This window comes from Eschrichtius robustus, chromosome 9 (assembly GCF_028021215.1).
Source record: "Eschrichtius robustus isolate mEscRob2 chromosome 9, mEscRob2.pri, whole genome shotgun sequence".
NCBI lineage: Eukaryota > Metazoa > Chordata > Mammalia > Artiodactyla > Eschrichtiidae > Eschrichtius > Eschrichtius robustus.
The window spans coordinates 126,421,357-126,445,260 of record NC_090832.1 but is presented as its reverse complement, the minus strand read 5'-3'; the positions used below and the strand labels follow the sequence as shown (position 1 = coordinate 126,445,260).

Sequence of the window (23,904 nt, the reverse complement as noted above, 5' to 3'; positions counted from 1 at the left end):
TGTCCTCCAAGCGGCATGTAGCCTAAACAATCAGGTATCTATCTGCCCGAGTTATTTTCCAGGAACTTGGAGTCAGCTGTGCCTAGTTGGAGCTCAGCTGATTAACACTGGAGAGGCCCACTGACCCTCCAAATGGGCACACATGAGTGGCCATGCAGGGACCTTCCGACGCCAGAGGGTCGAAAACTCCACCCTCAGCTCGTGCTAAGCGCCTCCACTTTTGAACGTGCAGAAGCCCGTAGCTTCGTTACGCCTGCGCAGAACGACAATCCCCCCTCCCCTTTTCCCGGTCACCCTTCCCCACGCTCCGCACGCCTCAGAAGGCCCTGCTTCTTCGTTCATTATCCCATAATTCCCCTGAGTCCCTTGCGGATCTGAGACTTGTGTTCCCGTCTTCTCACCTGGCTGCCTTTTAAATAAACCCTCTCTTTGCTGCAAACCTTGGCGTCTCAGCGTTTCGGCTTGCTGAGCGTCAGCCAAACATGAACCTGGTCTGGTTACAAGGTGGTCACGGAAAAAGCTTAGTTTGGGATCTATTGAATTTGAGGGGCTTGTGGAACATCCAGGTGGTAACTGGATATTGAAAACTGAAGCTCAGCTGATTCTCAAAGATGCCAATTTGGGAATTATTAACATATACCTTCAGAAGATGCTCATGGGTTTTCTTTTGCTTTAAAATACAGTAAGAAGACGGAGGAAGAGATACAAACAGGGAGTAACCTGGAGGTAATTAGAAAAGGGTTTGGAGGAGAGAGGAAAAAGGAGGGTAGAAAAGATGAGACAGCTGGCTAAGGTAGAATTAATTGATATATTACTAATAAACTACGAAAAAAGGTGTGCCTGGAAAGTTCATGATCTTAGGGGAGAGAAAAAGAGGTGGTAGGAAGGCAGAGGTAGACAACGTCCCTGTTAGCCACAGGGAGCACTGCCACCTCCGGCCTGGGTGAACGACGATGGACGGAAGAGGGAGACGCAGGGAAAGAAGACAGTGTTGACCCAGCCACTCGCACCTGGGGAGCTTCCTGGGTTGGGGATTCGTAATTTGAGAAATGTTAACATTGTGTTCCTCCTGAGTACACCATTCATTCAGTGAAGACTTAGCTATTTACAAAATCATTTACAGGGGAGTTGGAGACTCCCCACACCCCGATTTCTGTAACAGCAATGCTGCCATCCTGAATACGACTGAAAAATCCAAGTTAGCTTACGCATAGCCGCCCACGCAGCCAACACAGTTTCCTCATGAAAAGCTCACAATGGCTTTTTTTTTTTTAACATCTTTATTGGAGTATAATTGCTTTACAATGGTGTGTCAGTTTCTGCTTTGTAACAAAGTGAATCAGCTATACATATACATATGTTCCCGTATCTCTTCCCTCTTGCGTCTCCCTCCCACCCTCCCTATCCCACCCCTCTAGGTGGTCACAAAGCACCGAGCTGATCTCCCTGTGCTATGCGGCTGCTTCCCACTAGCTATCTACTTTACATTTGGTAGTATATACAGTGGCTTTTCTTGATACCCTTTGCAGAATCCCAATCTGTGAAAGCTTTTGAAGGCTGCACACAGCAGCAGGGAGAGAGAACAAGATGCCCACACAGCAGAGCTTAGGGGAGCTCCCTGCTGAACCGCCAGCTGTGGGGCAAGCAGCCAGCCAGGGAAGGTACCATTTAGGATGGAGTGTTCCTCATGTTCCCAGCTGGTCTAGATGGGCTCAAAAAGAATTTAAATTTAACCTATTCCAAAGCACCAAATGATTTATTTTAGACCATGAGACCAGATGCTATACTTGCATTATCTTTCCTGATGCCTCTAGTTTTGGCTAAGAATCAAAATAGTTGTTAAGGTTGTCTTAAACTTTCTAAACACATATAATCCAAAGCTGCGTGTGTGAAGTGTCTCCAGAATCTTTTATTGCTGCTTTTAAAATTCCCCGTAGACACTAACCCAGACTGTTGCACTCAAACACATTTCTACCACAAAGATTAAAAAGTACCTAAGAATATTTTTTATTCTACTCTGTATCAAGGCCATAGACACACAAAATGTTTGGAGCACTTAATAAGTTATTAACACTCCATGTTTTCATAGTAAGAACAAGGACATAAATGATGATTTCCTGAGTTTACAGTGCAATGTAAAATTTAATCTGTATTGCTAATCAGACATCTTACAGCATAGAAATGTGATCAAAATGATCATTTGCTTTATCATGTCATAGAACACAAGAGCTTATTGTAGAACAGTGATACAGTTTAAATGGTAAGGAACTTTGTGATTCATAACAAAGAATCCTGTATATACTTGTTGCCATGATTGACCTTCCAGGACAAATATCAGTAGTAAAATAAGTTATGGTACAAAATAAAGTCAACAAGGTATCTATAGTGAAGAAACATTTGATTTCATTTAAGAAACTAAAACCTGGATTCTAGTTAACCTATATACAAAAATGTTTTTTAAAAAACCCTAAGTAATCACAAATTTAGCTAAAACAGTTGAATGACACCTCTTCATTATGCTGTAAAACTATGGATCTCATCTTTGGAAAAGTTCAAATCATGCAGCAACCTGAAAAACAAATAAAAAGCACATGTTTCTTAGGGAAGATGTTTAAAAATAAAGAAGATCAGAGTTTACCATCGTAACCATAGTATTTTTTCATTTTCCCCATTTAGCATGTGTTTTCTAAAACACTCCACAATTATCACTTCTAAAAAATTAACAGTAATTCCTTAATATCATCAAATTATCTAGTGAGTGTTCACATTTTCAATTGTCTCATAAATGCCATAATTTTTTAAAGTTTGTTTGAATCAAGATCCAATTAAAGTCTACTCACTGTGATTGGTTTATATGTCTTTTGGGTATCTTTTGATCTATAACATCCCCTCCATCTCGCTCTCTGTCTCTGCCCTGCAATTTATTTGTTGACAAAATCAGATTTTTAAGTGTTGAGTCTCCCACGGTTCTCATTTTGCTGCATCCCTGTGGTTTACTTTAATAATATGTTCCTTTTTCCTTTTATCTCCCAAAATTTAATAATTGGATCGAGAGGCTTAATCAGATACAGGTTCAATTCTTCTTGACAAGACTACTTCATAGTGCTCTCTCATCAGGAGGCACAGAATACTGGCTTGCCTCTCTTTTTGGATGCTCACCACCACTGGTGACGTACGTACACATCTACTCGTTTCATTAGGGACCGAAGTTGGTGACATTCTATTCCTATCACTCTTTATTCGTTTATCAGCCGAGGAATTCTATAAAGAATAACTTCTGCTCATCTATTATGTGGTTATCCAGTAGTATAACTCATACAGAAAAGGCAGAATAAATGCTGGTTTGCTTCCTCTTTATTCACCAGTTTTTGAAGTAAGGACTTGATCCCCCAGCACTCTTATCGTAATTTCCCCCCGCTGAACAGGAGAAGCAGAAATACTGCTTAAGTATAATTCAACTTGGAAAATACTGTAAATGGAGACTGAGATCTTATAAGAGTAGCTCTGTTTAAAATAGTGCTGAAGGGGACTTCCCTGGCGGTCCAGTGGTTAGGACTCCACATTTCCACTGCAGGGAGCATGGGTTCGACCCCTGGTTGGGGAGCTAAGATCCTGCAAGCCATGTGGTATGGCCAAAAACAAAGGAGGTGAAAAAATAAATAAATAAAATGCTGCTGAAAGTAATAAACATTTACTCAGTACTCACTCTTTGTAGTCACTGTGCTAAGCATTTCACACGCATAAATATTATCACTTATTCCCTCGGATAGGCGAGTGCACTAAAGCTTAGAAGGTTTTGGCCCTAGGACACTTAGCTGATGATTGTAGGATGACCGTAAGTGGTGGAGCTGGGATTCCAACCCCAAGCGGCAGCTTCCGGAGCTGACACACACGTTCAGACAGAGGGACAGGACGGCAGAGGGGTTACGAGGGCCAACGTGGTGTGGCACGCAAGCCTCTCACCATCTGAACCCAAATAAAGGAGCAAGAGAGAAAACTACCTAGCAAATGTCAGGGTCAGTCATATGCCAAACAAGGAAATGCAGGCCATTCAAGGCAGTCATATTTTAAAATCATCTAGAAACCCAATAGTGGCTATATCTAACCAAACATTTTAAAGTGTCATTTTAGAGTTAAATAAGATCAAGGTGATTTTTAAATAAGACGGTCACTACCACTGGTTGTTCTTTGTGCGGAGTTCAACTCTTGGTCTTGGCTTATTTATGTTCTAGTCTCTGGTTTTTGTCTTGCTGTTTGGCTTTCTCTCACTGTGTTATTGATTAATGCTCACCCAGTTGCAGAGAATGATGGAAGATCAAAAGCTACAATGAGATGAACACTGCTTATTATGATATATTTTTAAAAAATTATTATCTATTATGAAGCTTTGGTGGAAGAGGAGGTTGAATCTAGTGTCCCCAAAACTATCTGGCACCAATCTTGTGAAAGCGTCCACACTACCAGCCACTACCAGAGGCCATCAAGAGCTGGCTGTGTCTGACTTTTGTGTTCACATCTAACTCTGTGCATAATCCGGGCCTCCGACGCTTCACCTGCACGCAGATTAAACACTTTGTTATTATTTTCTTACGCTGTGACAGACTATTGAAGTGCAGTTTCATATGAATAGGAAGAAATGAGAGCCACGTCAACTGCTGTTTATAGGAGGTCGTCATTTCACGGTGCTGGGATTCTCTCTCCTACCACGTTGCTACTCACTTCATTCCTTGTTCTGTAAATGGCATTGGTCCACAAATGCAGATGAGGACTTTGGACGTGTCTAAACTTCTTTTCAAAAATTCAGAAAGCAGAGCTGGTGAAATGTATCCCCGTTTGCCGTTCCATTCAGAAGTAGGTGCTGAGAGAACAAATTCAAGGTCAAATCTGGAGAAAAGAAACATTTTTTAAAAGTCTATTACATTAAATATATTATGAACATGTTTCCAGTTCACTAACGCATCTTTTTCTCCCCTGGAGAACAAATGAATATATGAAGGTTGACACGCTTGCCAGAAAAGCACTAGAACAGAATGTAAACAAACATTTTGCAAAAACATACAGGTAAATCCACATTTACTAAAGATAAACTTTTGCTACAGATAAGAGAATAATTTGACGTTTTCTATGGAACTCATTAGAAAGAGAGCTCTAAAGGATCGCAGAGAACTCCACATTTTTATTAATAATTCGCTTGTATAAAGCACAGCAAAGAGCAACGACCAGTGACATGTGCATTTTCATCTCTGACTCAAACCCCTCCAATGAGTCCTTGACCCCGATAGCCAACGGCCTATCTGACTTCTTACTGTTACTGTCTTCATGGCTTCAACCTTGACTTAACAGTACCCCTGTGCCACACCCAATGTCACTGCTGTGAATGGCACCACAGTCCGTTTGGTTGCACAAACCGGAAACCCAGGATTGATCTGCCTCACCCTCCACGTCCAAATTCTCCCCAATCCTAGCTCCTAAGTCTGTGCTCTGCTTCTCTCAGCCTTCACTGCCACACCCTGCCTGTTCTCTTTCTCCTTCCGTAATGTTTCTACCATGCCCCACTGTTCAGTTTCTTAGCTCAAGCGTCATTTCCAGGGAAGCACTGCAGCCCCACCAGTCTGGAGTCCTTTCGTAATTACGTGTGTTGTAGAAATGTTTCCCTTTTCCTCTTCCTTATAGCCTTTCTATTAGGCTGTAAATATGTGGCCACCAAGATGATTATTCTAGTAATGTCTACCTTCCCCATTAGACCAGAAACTCCGTGAGAGCAGGGACCATGCTTGCTTGGGTTATCACTGCACCCCTAATGACCATCACACAGGAGGCACTCAAACACTATGGAGTGAAACATTTCAAAGAAAAGAAAGGGTACAGAATTACAATCAGAAAGAAGCACATCAAACCAAGTCTCACAAGGGAACAACAGACCATTTCTTCCCACAGCTCTGTAATCTGTTAAGTGAACTGCTGATGAACAGCCATAGCAAATTCAAAATTCTAAGCTGTACCTGCTCCCTTTGCTCCATCTTTGCAAACACAATTAGTTCTTATCATTTTCAGTAGCATCAGATCGAATGTGTTTCCACATTTTCCACTTGAGTAATATGTTAATCTCAATCTTAAGAAAACCCTGAAGTGAATAATTTCTCTCGTGAGGTGGCCCTGGGAGCCAAACATCAGAACAGAAGCAAGACACGGCTGGAGCTGTGGTCCTCGCCTGGCTGGGCTGCAGCTGGGTAAACGCTCCCAAGAGCGGACGGGCCAGCACAAGCATACAGACCAGCTCAGGGCGCCAGCCGGGGCTACAGAACCCGTCCCAGCTCTCACCAGACCCAGCCTCTAGGGCTTATAGGTCCATCTGTGGAACAAGGTGGGAAAACCATATGCTCTCTTACAGTTCTAATATTCTGATTTTATATTTAAAAACCCAACAGAGACGTGTTTTATTTCTTGCCTTCAAGGTTCCCATTTCACTTTAGCAGCAATAGGAATCCACCCTATACAAAACAGTACCCCAAATACTTTCACTAACGTTTTTTTTCCTTCCCAGCACTTATAATTAAGATAGCATTACATAATTCTGGAATGTGATGTTTGTTTGCTGCGCCATGAGGGCAGAGTCCTTGCCTGTCTTGTTCATACTGTATCCAGGCCTGGCTTGAGGCAAGTGTGCAAAAAATACTTGGTGAATGAATAAAGAATTTATTTAACAAGAAGCCATATTGGTTAAAAATAAACACTATACTCAGAAGAACAAAGCCATATGCTGGCATCTATGAAATTACATATAAAAATGTACGTGAATTTGTAAGGGCATTTTTCTGGGAAGAAGGTCTATAACCTTTCATCAGATTATCAAAGGGGACCCAAAAGCAGCTGTGGAACCACTATCTTAAGACATATCTAATTATACATAGACAACGCAATAAAATATAGCAATTGCCTTGTTAAATTACAAATAAAAGACAGTCTCCTCTGCCTCTATTTCCAATCAGTCTGTCACTGGAATAAAACTGCTAAGATATATAAATCAATACTGGCGTCCTTTGTCATCTGAAAAGAAAATCTTAATTTTCCTTTAGTGAGATGCTTTAAAAAGAAAAAAAGAAAAAAAAAAGCCTATCAGTGGCATGTTTTCTGCAGGCATCTACTAAAGGGTGAAAAATAACTGTGATCCTTACATAAATGGTATAAATTCCTCATGTATTTTGTATTTATTCACATATTGGTCCCCTGGGTATACCTTTGGGTCTCTCAATGGAAAAAGTGACCAGGTGGCAGGGATGCAATTTCCAGGGGATTGTTAGGAGGCTGCTATCCTGTTTATCTTCTCCTTCGCAGCACTGGAAAAGAGCTTTCACTGGAGCGGGAGCAATCCCAAGGTAAGGCTCAAGAATACATGAATGAAGGATTTCTTATACCATATCAGGATACAGATGGTTACTGTGGATGGTTGCTTCTGAATTTTTCTGAAGGGCAACTTACTGTCTGAAGCATTTATAGCCTTGAGGCATGAGGGGATGCACTGGCAAACGTCCTGAAACTCCTTTCTGCCCTATGATTTCAGAAGTGCCAGAAAGGACTGGTACTCTTGAAAAGGTTACCTGAAAATAAATTTCGAGAATCCATAAAGTGCAAAGCAACATGAGAGAGAGAAAGAGAGAGAAAGAGAGAGAGACAGAGAGAGAGAGAGAGAGAGAGAGAGAGAGAGAGGGAGAGGCCTGCTTCTGATGAATGCCTATGAGGTCTAAATGTCAATGGAAGTAAACAAGCTTGTCCAAAAAAAAATTACTTTCAAGTAGGCTGATAAATGACCTGAGATAAAAAAAATCTTGAAATATAAGCGTATGCATTCAGTCTAAACCATACGCAGAGCCTGAAGTCATTCAACACCGTATTCCCTCCTCCTCCAGGCAATCAGCTTCCCAGACCCACTCCTTCCTATTTCTTACACATACATATCCCTGCCTTCCCATTTTTACTGCCACAACTCCAGGTCCTGCCCTTCTATCTCTTGTCTAAGATGCTGCTCTAATAAGCTTACCCTCATCTATCTGGCACATCATTGTTATACTAGTTCTCCTAAAAACCCAGATCCAATCTCACAACTTCTTTGCTAAAGCTTCAGTGGCTTGTCACTGCCCACAAAGTAGTATTTCACAGCATTTGGGGCCCCAGCTTTTCCTGGTTTCTCTAGCTAAAGAAAAATACTAGAATCTGCAGAAAAACTTGCTATTTGCTCATGGGAAAAACAGCTCACAAAATAAACAGCTAGGGGTTAAAAATATTTCTCAAAACGAATCTGATTAAACATTTGTGCTCCTCCAAATGTCAGTGGTCGTCCATGAAAACAAAAGGCTAACCTGTCAAATAAGTTTGGGACTACTGGGTTAAAAGAAGTTAAATAGATTTGTTTAGAATTTCTCAAAGCCTTGAATATGCTAAGTTCATATTAAACTTCAAGAAGGTAACATAGTATACATTATTTCTCAAACTTATTTAATCATAGAGCCCTTTAGGGGGGCTCTTGGAACACATTCCAAGAAACACACCCCTGGGACTTTCCTGGTGGCGCAGTGGTTAAGAATCTGCCTGCCAATGCAGGGGACATGGGTTCGATCCCTGGTCCAGGAAGATCCCACATGCCATGGAGCAACTAAGCCCATGCACCACAACTACTGAGCCTGCGCTCTGGAGCCCGCGAGCCACAAGTGCTGAAGCCCACGTGCCCTAGGGCCTGTGTGCCGCAACTACTGAGCCCGCGTGCTGCAACTACCGAAGCCCACGTGCCTACAGCCCATGCTCCGCAAAAAGAGAAGCCACTGCAATGAGAAGCCCGCGCACAATGAAGTGTAGCCTCCACTCGCCGCAACTAGAGAAAGGTCACACGCAGCAACGAAGACCCAATGCAGCCAAAACATAAATAAATTTTTTAAAAAACCAAAACACATTGGGAACTGTATTCAATACCTTGTAATAACCTATAATGGAAAATAACCTAAAAAATATATATCTGAATCAATTTGCTGTTCATCTGAAACTAACACAATATTGTAAATCAACTATACTTCAATTAAAAAAAACCCAAAAAAACACCACCCCTGGAGGAATATCTGGGAGGAACAGAGAGCGGTATAAGGTCCAGGTTAGGGGCCCACATAACTGAGTTGCCTCGCAGGCTGGGGAAAAAGAAAGGCGTTCAAGCACCTTGTTTAACTTACTTGTGCTTCTGGAATCACTGGATTTTGCTGTCTTAAATGGGACTGACACATTGCTGGTCCCCAAACTGACACCAGAATATAGAAAAACTTTACCTTTCAAGAGGCTATTGTCAAAATGGATCAATAGGCCTTGGTACACTTTGACTTAGTGACTCTTCTGGTGAATCTTTATCCTGCATAGTTAGAGAGGTACAGAAAAATTTGTACTCACTATGTCAAACAGTAGAGGGTTGGTTAAACAAATTATGGTATGAACTCAATAACCAAGTACAATGCAGCTATGAAAAATCATGGTGTAGTGTGAGTTTTCCCAACTAGCACTACTGGCAGTTTGGGCAGGATAATTCTTTGCTGTCCTGTGCTGTCTTGTGCACTGGAGGCTCTTAACAGCATTCCTGTAGGCTCTTAACAGTCTCTACCCACTAGGTGCCAGGGGAACCCCTTCCATCAGTTGTTACGATCAAAAACGTTTCGAGACATAAATGTCCCCTAGGGTGTCAGGGTGTCGGGCAGGGAGAAACAGAAATCACTCCAGGTCAAGAGCCACAGGTTGAAAGTATTCTATACATAGAATACACACAATTCACTAAAAATGTAGTTATAAAAAGTATAGTCAGTATGGCTACATTATTTAAAAATACAAAACAAAAATAATGTGTGCATTTAAGCATATAAGTGCGTGCGTGCATGTATGTATGTGTGTGTCTGTGAGAGAGAGAGGGAGAGAGAGAGAGAGAGAAAGAGAATGGAAAGATACAAACCATAATGTTGTTCCTTGGATGGTAAGATTATGGGTGATCTTTTCCCTTATATATTTTTCTATACAAATATGTATTAATTTTATAAACGGGGAAAATCAGCAAATCATCAACTTCTACTATTTATAGAAAAGAATATGCTATTAACTTTACTAAAATAAGGTTATTATCTTCAAACATGACTGCTTTGAAAGGGAAGGAAAATACTTATTATATTTATATATTACAAAATGCCATCCAGAAGGCAATCTCATTGTCAAACTGTCCTGCACCTCAGAAAGAATTCTGCAAAAGCAGAGAACTCAGAGCGGGCGCATTCTACTGGGGGACGGGGGAGTACCGTGTGTAAGACTGAGTCAACCAGGCCTCATAACAGTGCTCAGTAGTCGAGACAGAGATAAGTGAAATTTAATTTGGATTTCAGTTTACATAGTAATTAGCTACACCTGCTGCTGTACATATTTACCTTCTACTGGAGTTAACAGTCAAGTGTAATAAAATATTTGGATAAAATTCAGGCAAGCTAACTTTTTTTTTTCTGTTGAAATTTTATGCTTAATGACATGAAAACTGAATTGAAACAGAAACATCCTGAAAGAGTACAAATGGTCTACCTATCTTCGGCAATTCTGTTAAGTTTAGCAACATGGGAAAATGAAGAGATCCATTCCCTGGACTGCATGAGAAGATAAGCCAACACAATATCCTGTTCCCTGTTATACCCCCATACAGGCGCCTGGGAGACGCTCACAGGAAATTCATGAATAAATGAATGTTACAAATATGCTAATTCTGGGCGAGGCACCCACGTCTGCTATCCCATGGCCCCCACCCGCAAAAAACCCTATGACGGAGATATTGATGTCCCTGTTCTACAGATGGAAAAACTGAAGCTCCGTCAGATCAAGTGACTTGCCCGAGGTCACAGGTTAATAAGTTTCCATCATACAACGTTTCGAAGAATTTCCTTTGCTAACTATATTATTTGGATAAACTCTGAGGACAAGCACAGCATGTTTGCTGAAAATGAAAATATTAGATAATACACCAGTCTCAGTTTACATTTTTCCTATCCCTACTTGCTCCGCAAAGGATTGAATGGAAAGCTGTGTCCTAATCCTACAGAGAGTAAGGTATTTCATTTGTTTTAACTATAGAACTTACTTTTTTTAACAGTCACAATCCAATAATAATTTAACCAAGGAGATGCGTTCAAGTTTCACATTCTGCCATCAGAAACTTTATTACTAAAACGAGCAGTGACATAGGAGAGTCGAGATGTAGGAAAGGGTGGTTTAACAGATAAAAAAAAAATTAAGCCTTAAATGTTAACTAAATGACAGATGTGACAAATTAAAACTACCTTATATTAATTCTGAACTTTCACTTTCCTTCTATGTATGGGACTCAACAATTATGCTTTGAATGAACAGTACTACTGACAGCCATCAGTAAACCTTTAAGGCTAGGTTTCTCCTCTATCTGCATAAAACCTGAGAATATGGAAGGTTCCTGATAAATGTTCCAAAGCCACGTACATACACAAGGCCTCTGTGTTTCCCAGTGAGGGTCTGACCCCAAGGCCTTTGTGTTTTCCAGTGAGGGTCTGACCCCGAGTCTCCAGGGGGCACAGATTATCCGATGCTGGAAGTCAGTGCCAGTAGAGGGCCCCCAGCAAGGAGAGTGTACCTCCAGAAAGTGGAAGGAAAGGGAGGGGGCAGAGAGCGCACAGCAGCGGGAGCAGGCAGGTGAGAGCCGGGAGAGAGAGAGGATAGAGGCAGGCCAGAGGCAAAACACTCTCACCTCTCCCAGCAAACTGGAGCGTCTCACTCACTTACAGCCAGTCATCCAGAAGTGAAAAAAAAGGGGCCTTTCCTCATCCTCAATCCTGCAGCCTACGCAATTCCACCAACCCAAATGATGTGGACCAAGCAAGACAAAACAAAACAGAACACACAGGGGACGTCGCTAAAGGGCACTTCATGTTCAGAAGCTGTCAACACATGCCTTTTCACCAATTCTTTTTTTTTTTTTTAAACTTTTTATTTTATATTGGAGTATAGTTGATTAACAACGTTGTGTTAGTTTCAGGTGTAAAACAAAGTGATTCAGTTATATATACACACGTTACTTCTTATGTCGAGTTTAACATCAATGGATAGACTAAGAGTACAATGTCTGTTTGCTGAAATAATAGTAAATGAATTTTTCTTGTACAAGCAAACTATCTTGAAGAATACCATGTCCCAAAACTGCCAGAAATACTTTTTTTAAAAAACCTGGCTAAAAAAGTGTAGCTATGTCTGCTTAAAGTCTTTTAAATGCTTGTTTAGGAAACAGGAGCTCAAACAGCCGATACAAGAACACATGTATACAGAGGTCCTTCATAACAGCAATCCAAATATCTGAGGCAGGGCTTCACGATTTCCAAGCATTTACACTATCTTCTCTAGTCCTCACAACAGGCTTATGAAGTAAGTAGGAAAGATGTCATTATTCTATTTTGAAAATAAAGGGACAGGCCCACAGAGCTACGTAATTTTTGAATACAGTTTCAAGCTAGTAAAGGGTAGACTGAAAACCAGAATTTAGGTCTTTAGGCTTTTTGATAAATGCTGCTTCCAATTTTCCACTTTGAAAATTAGTGAAAAAGATACTTGAAAAACCCAGGAATTTGTATTTCTTTAAATTATGCTCTAAATTGCCATGCAACTACTTAAGTATAGTACATATTCTTAGGTTATGTTTTAAGTATGTAAGAAGAGAAAACACTTCGATGATTAAATTCAGGTCGTCCTTCATTTGTGCAAATTATTTACTAAAAGAGAAAGAGGGGGAGGATGGGAGACAACAGGGAGGAAAAGACTAAAAGGAACCACGGCATCACCTTCGTGAGAACGTTCAGAAAATATTCAGAAGAACCTGGAGCCCCTGCGACAGCTGCATTTCTGAGGTCTTTAACTTTTAAAATGTCTAGAACTTTATCTCCACCATACTGTCATAAACATAAATACTTACGTCAGGTATTCTGTATGACTTATGAAGTTCTGCAATTCTTAGAAATAGTTTTTAATGATTACAAAAATGCTTCAGAAATATGACAGCTTGTCCAATTCATTCTTCTTCCGAAAATTTTGTTTTGAATTTCCAACTGCTTTCATATCTCTTTAGGGCAGATGGGGCATATGCGTGCTTAAATTATCTCACTTCCTTGGACTGTGCTAGGGCTCTTTTTTCAGTGAAACAAATTGCCACCTTGCTGTCCTTGCTGCCTCATCTTACCACTGAATTCAGCCTGACTCAGACTTTTTTCTATTACCTATACCAGCATTTCCCAAAGTGTGTACTGAGGACCACTAGTGATATTTAATACGTGTTAATGTAAACGAACAAAAATGAAGAGAATCTTGCTAAACAATGCAGAAGGAATCCCCTTCTTGGAAAGTCACAATGGACATTGGCATAGTAAAGGCTCTAAGAAATCCTGTAGTAAAAAAAACATGCTTATTTTTGCTTAACCTATCTCACCAGATTTATTTGATCTGTCCCCATTATAACAAGAAAATCCTGAATTACCAAATTGGCTACACTGGATCATTTTCAATGAAACCTAACTCAGTATAAACAACATAACGTAAACATAAAGCTCAGTACATATTTTATTGATACATATTTGATGTCACATTGACCTTATCAAACTATTTCTTTGGGGGAGGTGTACTAACATTACTTACATTTAGTTTTTTGGTTTTTTTTTAAAAGAGAATTAGTGATTATTTTTGTTCTAAGGAGTTCCTGGTCAGTTAAAAACTCCAACCAAAGGAGGCAGGGTATCAACTGACTAAACCTGTATGAATATTTAAAAAAAGAGCTAATACCACTTTTATACCTTTTATCCTTAAATGCTAATTTCTCCAATTGGCTTCTCCAAATTATGTCATCCTCTGTTTTATTGAAGAACATCAGCTTCACTTTCCTTAAAAGAAAAAACAACAACAACTCAAAAAGTACTATTTCGATTATAGAATTAAAAATATGCATGAATGGAAAGTCTAAAAGTGAACTAGTGTGAATGTTTTTTTAGTGCCAATTAGGTAACCAAAAATATCAAAAATAAAGGAATCAAGTAAATAAAACAGCTTGGAGTGGAGGAAGAAGAGTGAGAAATGACGACTGAGGGATAACATGTCTGTTGAGGCCCACTAGGTATTTAATCGATTTAGAATACCGTCTACTAATCTAGCAGTCTTACAAGGGGTAGTAATTAAAGACAAAATGACATACCTGAGACTGGGTATATTAGTCAAGGCATAACTCAGTACTTTAACCATTGGTGTGAAGCCTGTTCCCGCTGCCAATAAAAAGAGATCTTCCAATTCTTGGAACTGGGATATTTTAAAACTGCCCTCGGGATTGCTTACAGAAACATAATCTCCTAAACAATGAAATATACAGAAAATCAGGAAAAACAAAAACTGAGACCGTTTACCTAGCTGAATTAAGAACACTAGGAGAAACAGGATGCATAATTATCAGACTACATCTCAGTTTTTAAGGAATGTAAGGGGTTTTGAGAACACTCATTAGGCTCCCAAGTATGTCATTATACTCAAATTATCATTATAATCAAATTAATAATGAGATTTCATTATGCTCGTTTCCCAATATTATTTTCCAAAATCAACTGGAGTCTCTAACATACAAACTACTGCCAAATATTTAACTACAAATTATCAATAAAGGCTTGATTGCTAAACTAAAACTAGGCACTTCAAAAGCAGAGTCCGAGTCTTGTACAGTATAGGGTGGAAAATACACATTCACTACTTACATACTGATTCTTAACCACAGTAATAAGCGTAGTAGGAGAGAAAATTGAAATAGAAATGTATTCTAATATCTTATGTTGTTAGTAAATGTGCTAACTTTGCCTCCATCAAAGCTCTGAAAATACCTATCAATTAAAACAAGAGCTGTTCTGCATTTAATTCCCATGAAGACAAAGCAAGATCAGAAACCGTACTTGGGGCATGCTACTTCCCAATTTTCAATCAAAACAGTGAATAAACCCTTTTCTGCTGTGCGGTTGATATAATCGCTATGTACCACTCATATAAGAGAACTGTCTTTAGGACATTTCAGAAATTTTCAATGTAACTTTAAAAATAAAAAATAAAGCTGACCATATTTTAAAAACAATTTCAAATGCTCTGGTTTATTTTTAAATGTTTGGATGCTCCTAATTTTTCCCTTTTTTGTCCATGGCAGGATAGTAAGAATGTTGTAGTAATTGATGAGCTAAACATTAGAAAGTAACAGAAGCTCCTTGTTATAGTTTGAAAGGGACCATAAGATCAGAACATCCTCAGGAAAAAGTCAGCTGGTTGTTTACTAAAGCAGCCTCACAGAATGATATTAACTTGATAACTTTTGTCCACAGTCCAGTCCTTCCAATGTCATAAAGTTGATTAGACTCAGGCAAGGACTTGATGCTAATCAAGTTCACTAGAGATTAAAGCACACATGCCAGAATGGCAATGGATTTTCAGCCTGACTACCTGCATCTAGTGACCTGAGCATTACATGCCCCATCCAGGGCATCTCATTCCCAGTATTGGAAGACCAAATATTTGGAACATTTGGAAGGGCAAAATAATCGTTTAAAAGTTACTTGATGAGCATGGAATTGAAACAAAGAAGTGGGTAATTTTATAGGGTAGCTCACATAGGCCATAATGAGGCTTCATGAGTTACCACTGCCATGCCAGTGTACAACCCTCTAAGTGGCACCAGTATCTGTGCCATGACTAGTTCCCCTAGATGAAGTTGAAACAACACTGATCTTGTTATTTTGGCTTTCCTTTCCCATGCTCTATGCTGACTCTCCACCCTGCTCTCTGCTACACAATCTCTATGGATAGGTTATAATACCATCAGTTAAGTTTCCACCTGCCATATTACAATCATGTTGTCAGTCCTTCACAAGGCGGTATCACCTTCACTGGATCTGTAGGTATTCCAAAATTCTTTAGGTTCACATTTATGTTCAATATTTTGATTTATGTAACCACAGATGACTCATCACATCTATTATATGTAGACTGCTGAGCTTAACTTTCAGACAGCAACAAATTTTCTCTATTTCCAAATTTTAGTGATCTACTTCACTCGATATTACTGCTAATAGTGTCTTAAAAGGGGAAGAGCTCTTTTATTGTTAGGCAAAAGGCAGTGAAAAGTTGAAGACACAGAAAAAGGAGTAGAAACAGGAAGAGGGGGTGTCTCTAAATATTAGTAGATTTCATTACAGTCCCTTTATTAATTCTTTCAAAGTACTTTTACTGAGAGCCTGTTATGCGCTAACTGCCCTGCTGGGTATGGAAAATACAAAGGTAAGACATATCTATCCTTAAACTCAAAGTCCTGTAAAGAAGGAATATTATTTATTCTTATCCTAGATCAATGAACAAAGTGTTAGTTACCGAGGGGTTCAGGAGAGGAGGGAGGCTTCATAAAGTAAGTGATATTTTAAAAAAATATTTTAAAAAAGGTACTTGACAGGTAGACAGAGGCATTCTAAAAAACTCAAGCACCTAAGAACGAGGATGACAAACTTCTGGACTAACTGATTAAGTCCTCTTCGTGGCCTGCAAAGACTTGGATGCTTTTTCCAGCTTCACCTCTCACTATACAAAATACTTGTGCTATTCAGGTAATGGAGACCCATCCAAGGCGTCAAAGCTGCAGAGCAACATGATTAAATCTATCATCAAGGCAGTATGGAAAAAGAACTGGAAAATGCAGATTAATAGAAAGATACCAGTTAGAGGCAACTGAGAGAGACCAATTACAGATTAAGAGAGAAACGATGAAGGCTTGATCTAAGAAGGTGGCAGAAGGGATAGAAAGGAAAGATTAAAAAGTCAGTGAGCGGTAAGACTCAATAAAACTTAGTGACTGACTGGATTGGGAGGGAGAAAATGGGAAGACTCAGGGACGACTCGAGTCTCCAGATTGGGTCGAGGATGAACAGTGATGCCGCAAATAACACATGAGGAATATGGAAGCAAGGATAGGTTGGTGGGACTAAGAGAACACGACTTTGGTTGCAGACATGATGAGTTTAAGATATGTGACAGACTCCCACAGGGAAATAACTAAAAGAAAGTGTAACTTGTGATCCAATCCAGAACACAATCTAGGTTAAAAAAATACATACTAACCAATCTGAAGATGATCAAGCTCTGGTGTGAAGAGTCCAGCAGGGTAGATTTTGATCAAAAAGTAGATGTATTTATTGTTGGGAAGAACTGGTTCCTTGAACTCTGAGAATAAGGAATCAGATACAGGTGTATATGGCTTCACAATTTCAGTACCTGGAAAAAGTCACAACAAAGAAATTCAAATCTAAAAATCTAAATGAAGGTGAAGCATACAAATTTTATGATGCTATCAGTATATATTTAAAACTGTACACACTTAATGTGAACTTAATTCTATGTTCTATATGTATGTAGTACATGTATATATACCCTAAACCTATGTGTGCTGAGATAATTTTAACAAATCAGTAATCTACCCATAATATAAATAACCTGTTCTTATTAAGCGTGGCATAAGGTGATGGGGTTTTATGTTAATAAACTTAGGCAACCATCTACACCATCAGCATGTAAGCTTTGTAATAGGCCACAACAAAAATGGCATTAAAAGTTTACACAGAGATGCACGAAGGTACTTGCATAATAATTTTAATTATACACCAAATTTTTAAAAAATTTTATTTTATTTTATTTTATTTATTTATTTATTTTTGGCCTCACCACATGGCATGCGGGATCTTAGTTCTCCAATCAGGGACCAAACCCGTGCCCCCTGAAGTGGAAGCACGCAGTCTTAACCACTGGACCACCAGGGAAGTCCCCATACACCAAATTTTTAACAATGGATACCGATGGCCAGTGGGATCATCTGAGTTCCAGGAAGGGAAGAATTTCACTTTTTACTTTATATATTTCAAATTGTTTTAACAATTTAATATTTTATATATTACTTTCGTAACTGAAAAGAATGTTAATCCAACTACTTCTAAGAATGTAATAATAAAAAACAGGGTAAAATTAATCAGAAGTCATATTTTAGCTAGCCAAATTCCAAAGAAAGAGGAGTCACCACATATTTGAAAGACCAAAATTTTACACATGGTTCCATCACATATACAAAAATTAATCTATGTGTAAATTATAAGACATTGACAATAACCACACTGGGGGAGATACCAGCTATTGAATGATAACGTGGCATTAGTGATGATGGAGAGAAAAACTGAACAGTGCCGTCATAATAAACCATATTCACCAAATCCTGGCTGGTAGTCTGTGAGGCTGATTGCTGGAAAGGCTAGGAGTGTTATCTTCTGCAGTTTCAAAAGACTAAGAAGATGTTAGACGTCGGTAAGAAAGGTATTTAAAACAAGTAAATGAGGTAATTTCAGGACGAAAATGAGGAGAAAAGAATTTACACAGTAAGGAATATGTTTACAGAGCTTCTTATACTAGTGGCACATGCAAGGAAATCATTTATAATCATCCACTCATTTTCAGCTTTATAAATTCAACTTCCTAAATGACAGACCCGTAAGTGGCTAAATAAGAGACGTTAGTGTGTGTTTCTGGCAGTTGTCTTCACGGAAGACCATCTGTGTGCTCCCTCACCTCTTCCCCTTGAGGCTTTGTTAGTAATAAATTACAGTGCTGGTGGCACTATCTCTGTGACTAGTGATAACTTCTTTGTCCACACAGTGATGCAGCACAGCTATAGTTCCCACACGTAGGATCACTGCATCCACAAACCTAGAATCTGGCTATCACTAAGTCTAGCTGCCCAGAAACATTTTATTTATAACCTAAATGCGCGCTTCCTCGAGAGATTACTACTGATTCCGAACTGCTTATAGAAGAAGAAAATGTTTCCACCAAGCCTCTGCTTGCCTTACCTGTAATAGTTAGCTTGAAGTAAACATGTTGCCCAGTTGGCACCTGAAGATGTGTGCTTGGTGGCAGCATCAAGCAGAAAAGCTTCGTATCATGAGTCACATCTTCCTTGGAAATTAACTGGCACTTTCTGTAGTACAAACCTAGAAAGTGATTCATTTTCTCTTAGTGATGAATAAATTAAATAAGAAGTACTCTCAGACCTACCACGCAAAAACACAGGCTCAGCTTTTGCTCTTTAGTGAGCTTGAGTTTCACTAACAGGCCTATGACATTTTAAAACTTCGTCAGTATTTTGAAAATCTTATAGTGTTAGTTTTGTCCATTTTATTTCCTGCGATATCCATTTTCTAAAACCTGTAAGTACTTCTGTCATTTGAAAAATAAGCTCTATAAAATGAGTGTTATTTCCTCATGTCTGTCATTATAGCATGTTAAAACCATTATAGCCTAAGAAATTGAAGTCTAGTTTATTTCTTCTTAAATTTACTTTTTAAACTAATTCCATCTTTTAAGCCTGTAACAGCTATATAATTAAATTGTATATGTGAAAAATACTTGATAATCAACAAAGCTCATTCTAAATTCTTTTCTTACAGAATGGCAAAGTTCTGAAACTCAAATATTTAAGGTTTAACAATACCAGCACTATTCAATAACTTAGAAATATTTCTTGGATAAAGGCAGGAAAAATATACATTCTTGTGTCTCTGTATATATGTATTATATATACACAAACAAAATTCATATGCATATGAATTATGGAACATTTCAATGGTCAAAATATGATTAAAACGAAAAATAAACTTAGGTTTAAGGGTGTAAGTTCTGATTATCTGGAAAATTAATTTAAGTGAAAAACTGAAGATGCCAAGCTTGTGGTACTAAAATACAAATCAACAAAAGGAATCAAGTATTTCTATAAATACGGGAAATATTTGAAATTAATACCCTAAGCTCAGGAAATATTACTTGTATACAGAGCAAAATAATACCACTTGGATTGGAAGATCTTGTTATAGAAGTTCTGAAATCATGACCATTTTCACTTGTAAATTTTCTTTCGGATGTAAACAGCATGCCAGAGTAGACTTTGTTTCATAATTTCCTCTCTTTTGTAAAACAGCATTTACAGAGATGTCAGGAATTAATCCTAATAAAGCATCTTGTTATCATAATTATGCTCTTTTTTTTAACCTAAAAATATTTAAGTAGGTGCAGAAAGATTTACTCCAGACCTTAGGATGTGAAGGTCCTACATCGAATCATCAATGGTTAGTGGAAAACTAAAATTCACATAGAACCCTAAGAAATCATTTTGGCCACAGTTTCATCCAATTCTCTTCTTCCCTTGTCCCTTTTGCTCCCAAAGACCCTGGTCACTAAATCTTTCCATCTGTCGCCATGGTAGCTCAGTATGCACATAAACTTAAGAGTGCATCGTTGCCAGGGCAAAGCTTAGACCAGATTACAGCTAAGGGTACCGTCCCAGAGTTATCCCGGAAGGCCTAATCCAGTACTGGACCGACGGAGGATCAAAGGACCTAGGCTCACCCCCAAGAAGAAATGAAGGTTCAAACGATCTCCTTATTCCTTCCTCTAGACCTTCCTGGGACCCAGAGTGGTAATACAATATGAGACCCCCATCTATATGTCTAAATACGTGAAAGTTATAAATCAGACAAATAACTGCTAAATAAAATATGTTCTACGCTGTACCTTGAAATATACTTTCATAATGTCCTAGAAGGCTAGGCTCGAATTCAGGATTCTTGAACTCCTCAGAGTTCCACGCAGGAAGATGGTGAAGGGATGAGAGCTGCACCCCCTTGACTGCCTATGGCCTGACCCCCCTCTTCTCAGCCCCACTGTCTGACCCTGAGTGGAGCCCTGTGCAGGTGTGGGCGCACCAGCCCATATGTTAAGGCTCATCTACTTGCTCTCTCCATAAACAGCCTTGGCCACTTCTTGGATAGAAGTGGATTTGGGGCCATTTGGGCAGGGAATTCTGGGGTTCCAGATACCTGGAGTGCAGTGGTGAAGGAAAGCGCCTGAACTCCACGTGGATAATTCTTCACCTTGCACACTCCTCATCCTGTGGGAGCCGTGCGGCTGGAGGAGAGCCCTTGTGTTTTCCTCCAAGCACGGAGTCCAGGGCAGGTGCCACTCCTGACAATTTCACCTCTGGCCTTTACCAGAAAGGATTTGCTAGAGTAAGTATGCACCTCTTTGACTATACTTAAAACACAAGGAAACTCTGGGTTCCAGTGACTGACTGGCTTTCCTTGTTAGAGAATTAACACAGTATTCCTGCTATTTAACACCACTGAGATAATTTCAACATCTTACCGATAAAATAATAAAACTGCCATAATTTCACAAGGACGTGCTAACAATAGGGTCTAAAAGTCTTACGGAAAATTTAAGAATGTTTTCGGCTTTCAGTTGCACTGAGGAGAGAAGTGTCACAGGCACGGACCTGAAAAATGGGGGAAAAGGAGTATAAAGCAGATGCACTGACGACTTCAGTCTGGATAATGCCTGTATTGAAGTGTCAGGTTTTTGGTTTTATAAGCAAAATTATACAAGAAAATGAGAAACTGAAAATAAGTATGCGATGGTGAAACAAAAACATAAGACAGAAAACTGTCTGCCCAGAAACCTCACTTCTTTTTTTTTTAATCTTTATTTTTTTATTGAAGTATAGTTGATCTTCAATGTTTCAGGTGTACAGCAAAGTGATTCAGTTATATACACACACACACACACACACACACACACACAAAACACACGTTCTTTTTCAGGTTCTTTTCCATTATAGGTTATTACAAGATATTGAATATATTTCCCTATGCTATGCAGTAGAGATCCTTGTTGTTTACCTATTTTATATACAGTAGTGTGTATCTGTTAATCCCACATTAACTTCTTTTAATAACATACATATAATATTGAGACATTCGGCGTAACACTGAAATGCTGAGGATAATATGATAATTTGGGTACCCTCTTTTCTTCTTGTTGGAAAGAAACTATAGCTTTCCTTCTAAAGAGTGGACTTTCACAGGATAAAATAAAGACAAAACTCAGTGGGAGAGAGACGTGAAAGAGAGCACTGGACTGGGAGTCCATACTGCCTTCACCCTGTCCTGCAGCTCCTTCTTGCTCCTAGTACACTTTTTGTTTTTCTGGCCATGCTACACGGCATGCAGAACCTTAGTTCCCACACCAGGGATGGAACCTGTGCCCGCTGCAGTGGAAGTGCAGAGTCCTAACCACCGGAATTCCCCCTAGTACACTTTTTTTTTTTTTTCTAATAAGTTTCTTGGTGGCTTTAGAGGAAACATCTGAATTATTGCATTGATGAAACATTTTATTTTATTTTTTTAATTAATTAATTAATTAATTAATTTATGGCTGTGTTGGGTCTTTGTTTCTGTGCGAGGGCTTTCTCCAGTTGCGGCAAGCGGGGGCCGCTCTTCATCGCGGTGCACGGGCCTCTCACTATCGCGGCCTCTCTTGTTGCGGAGCACAGGCTCCAGACGCGCAGGCTCAGTAGTTGTGGCTCACGGGCCTAGTTGCTCCGCGGCATGTGGGATCTTCCCAGACCAGGGCTCGAACCCGTGTCCCCTGCATTGGGAGGCAGATTCTCAACTGCTGCGCCACCAGGGAAGCCCCCCCCTAGTACACTATTAAAGCACCTATCCACTCTCATTTTCCCTGCTGGAAGCAGGGGCTTACAGAAGTTAAACAGCTTGCCCAAGATCACAGAGTCGCTTGAGAAGATGTGGATGGGGCAACAAGTTATGAGAGCTTCTCGCCTCAACTGATAGGCCTTGTTCAAAAAGTTTGAGATTCATCGTTCTAGAACAGTACATCGTTCTTTAGCATCTTCCTCCTTATTTTGACCACATCAGTTCAAGAATAAATGTTTATAGATTATCCCTCCACCCTTTACAACTCCCTACTAACTATTTAATGTCCAAATTAAGGAACCAGTTCAGCAAGTCACCGTCCATCCCAGGTACATCTCTTCTTCAACATCCCCGATTCCTACCGTTCTGAGCAACCACAGCTTTTCTTAGCACTCTTTACTACTTTCAATTACCTAAATACAGGTGTCCCCCGCTTTCTGAAATTTCCCTTTACGCCACTTATCTTTTATGAAAAATCTACATTAGTACCTGTTTTTCCTAACTGAAAGAAATCCAAAGAGGATTTTCACTTTTATGAAAAACGGTGAAAAGGGAAAACAGCATTCAGGGTTTGTCTTGCAGTGAGCTGTTACGGAGGCGGCGTGCACCCCGAGCAGAGAGAGTGGCACCCCAAGCTCCTTCCCCGGGAACTACACTCAGCATCTCAGCATCGAGCCGCCATAACTTTGAACTGTGCCTGTGAGCATCTGCGCTTTGTTTCAGTTTACCTTGTGCATCCGTGAGCTAGATGTGTCCTAGGGTAGCTGCTTCTTCCCTTTACACCATTTCCACTTATGAAAGATTCCATAGGAAGGCTATACTTTTGGATAGTGGGGAAACCTGTATGATTTGCTTACCTCCTAATTGGCAATCTACCTTTACTCATGTCTTCCTCTAAGATCTTCCTGAACCAACATAGGGCAACCAGTTAGTGGAACTACACACTTAAAAAATGCTCCAATGGAAAATAAATAACCCCAAACGTCAATACTAACATCTATAATACTTAAAAATATATTGCTATACATACCTAGATATGTCCACGCAGAAAAGCCCACAACCTACAGCCATTCAATTCAATAGACATTCCATTTAGAATCTGGGTTATGTAAGGAGCGAAATCCAACATTACATTAACACCTTGGAAGAGGCTCAGAGCAAGACAAGATATTGTCTCTTAGCTCAATTTTATCAGATGCCTGAAAGGGTGAAGCCATATGTTGCTGAGACCACTCCTGTTTCT

At 39.5% G+C, this 23,904-nt stretch overlaps 1 protein-coding gene across 2 annotated transcripts in view; it reads right to left on the bottom strand.

Annotated features, from left to right (window-relative positions):
- Window positions 1-1,415: 1,415 nt before the first annotated feature.
- CYB5R4 (cytochrome b5 reductase 4) overlaps window positions 1,416-23,904 on the bottom strand; it is an 84,807-nt gene continuing 62,318 nt past the window's right edge. For both annotated transcript variants that reach the window (XM_068551703.1, XM_068551704.1), the window contains 6 exons: window positions 18,969-19,109; window positions 17,197-17,349; window positions 14,258-14,408; window positions 13,863-13,949; window positions 4,720-4,884; window positions 1,416-2,569 (listed from right to left, as the gene is read on the bottom strand). In XM_068551703.1, coding sequence (XP_068407804.1) covers window positions 2,515-2,569; window positions 4,720-4,884; window positions 13,863-13,949; window positions 14,258-14,408; window positions 17,197-17,349; window positions 18,969-19,109 — 752 coding nt within the window. In that variant the 3' untranslated portion in view covers window positions 1,416-2,514. The remainder of the gene's footprint in view (window positions 2,570-4,719; window positions 4,885-13,862; window positions 13,950-14,257; window positions 14,409-17,196; window positions 17,350-18,968; window positions 19,110-23,904) is intronic.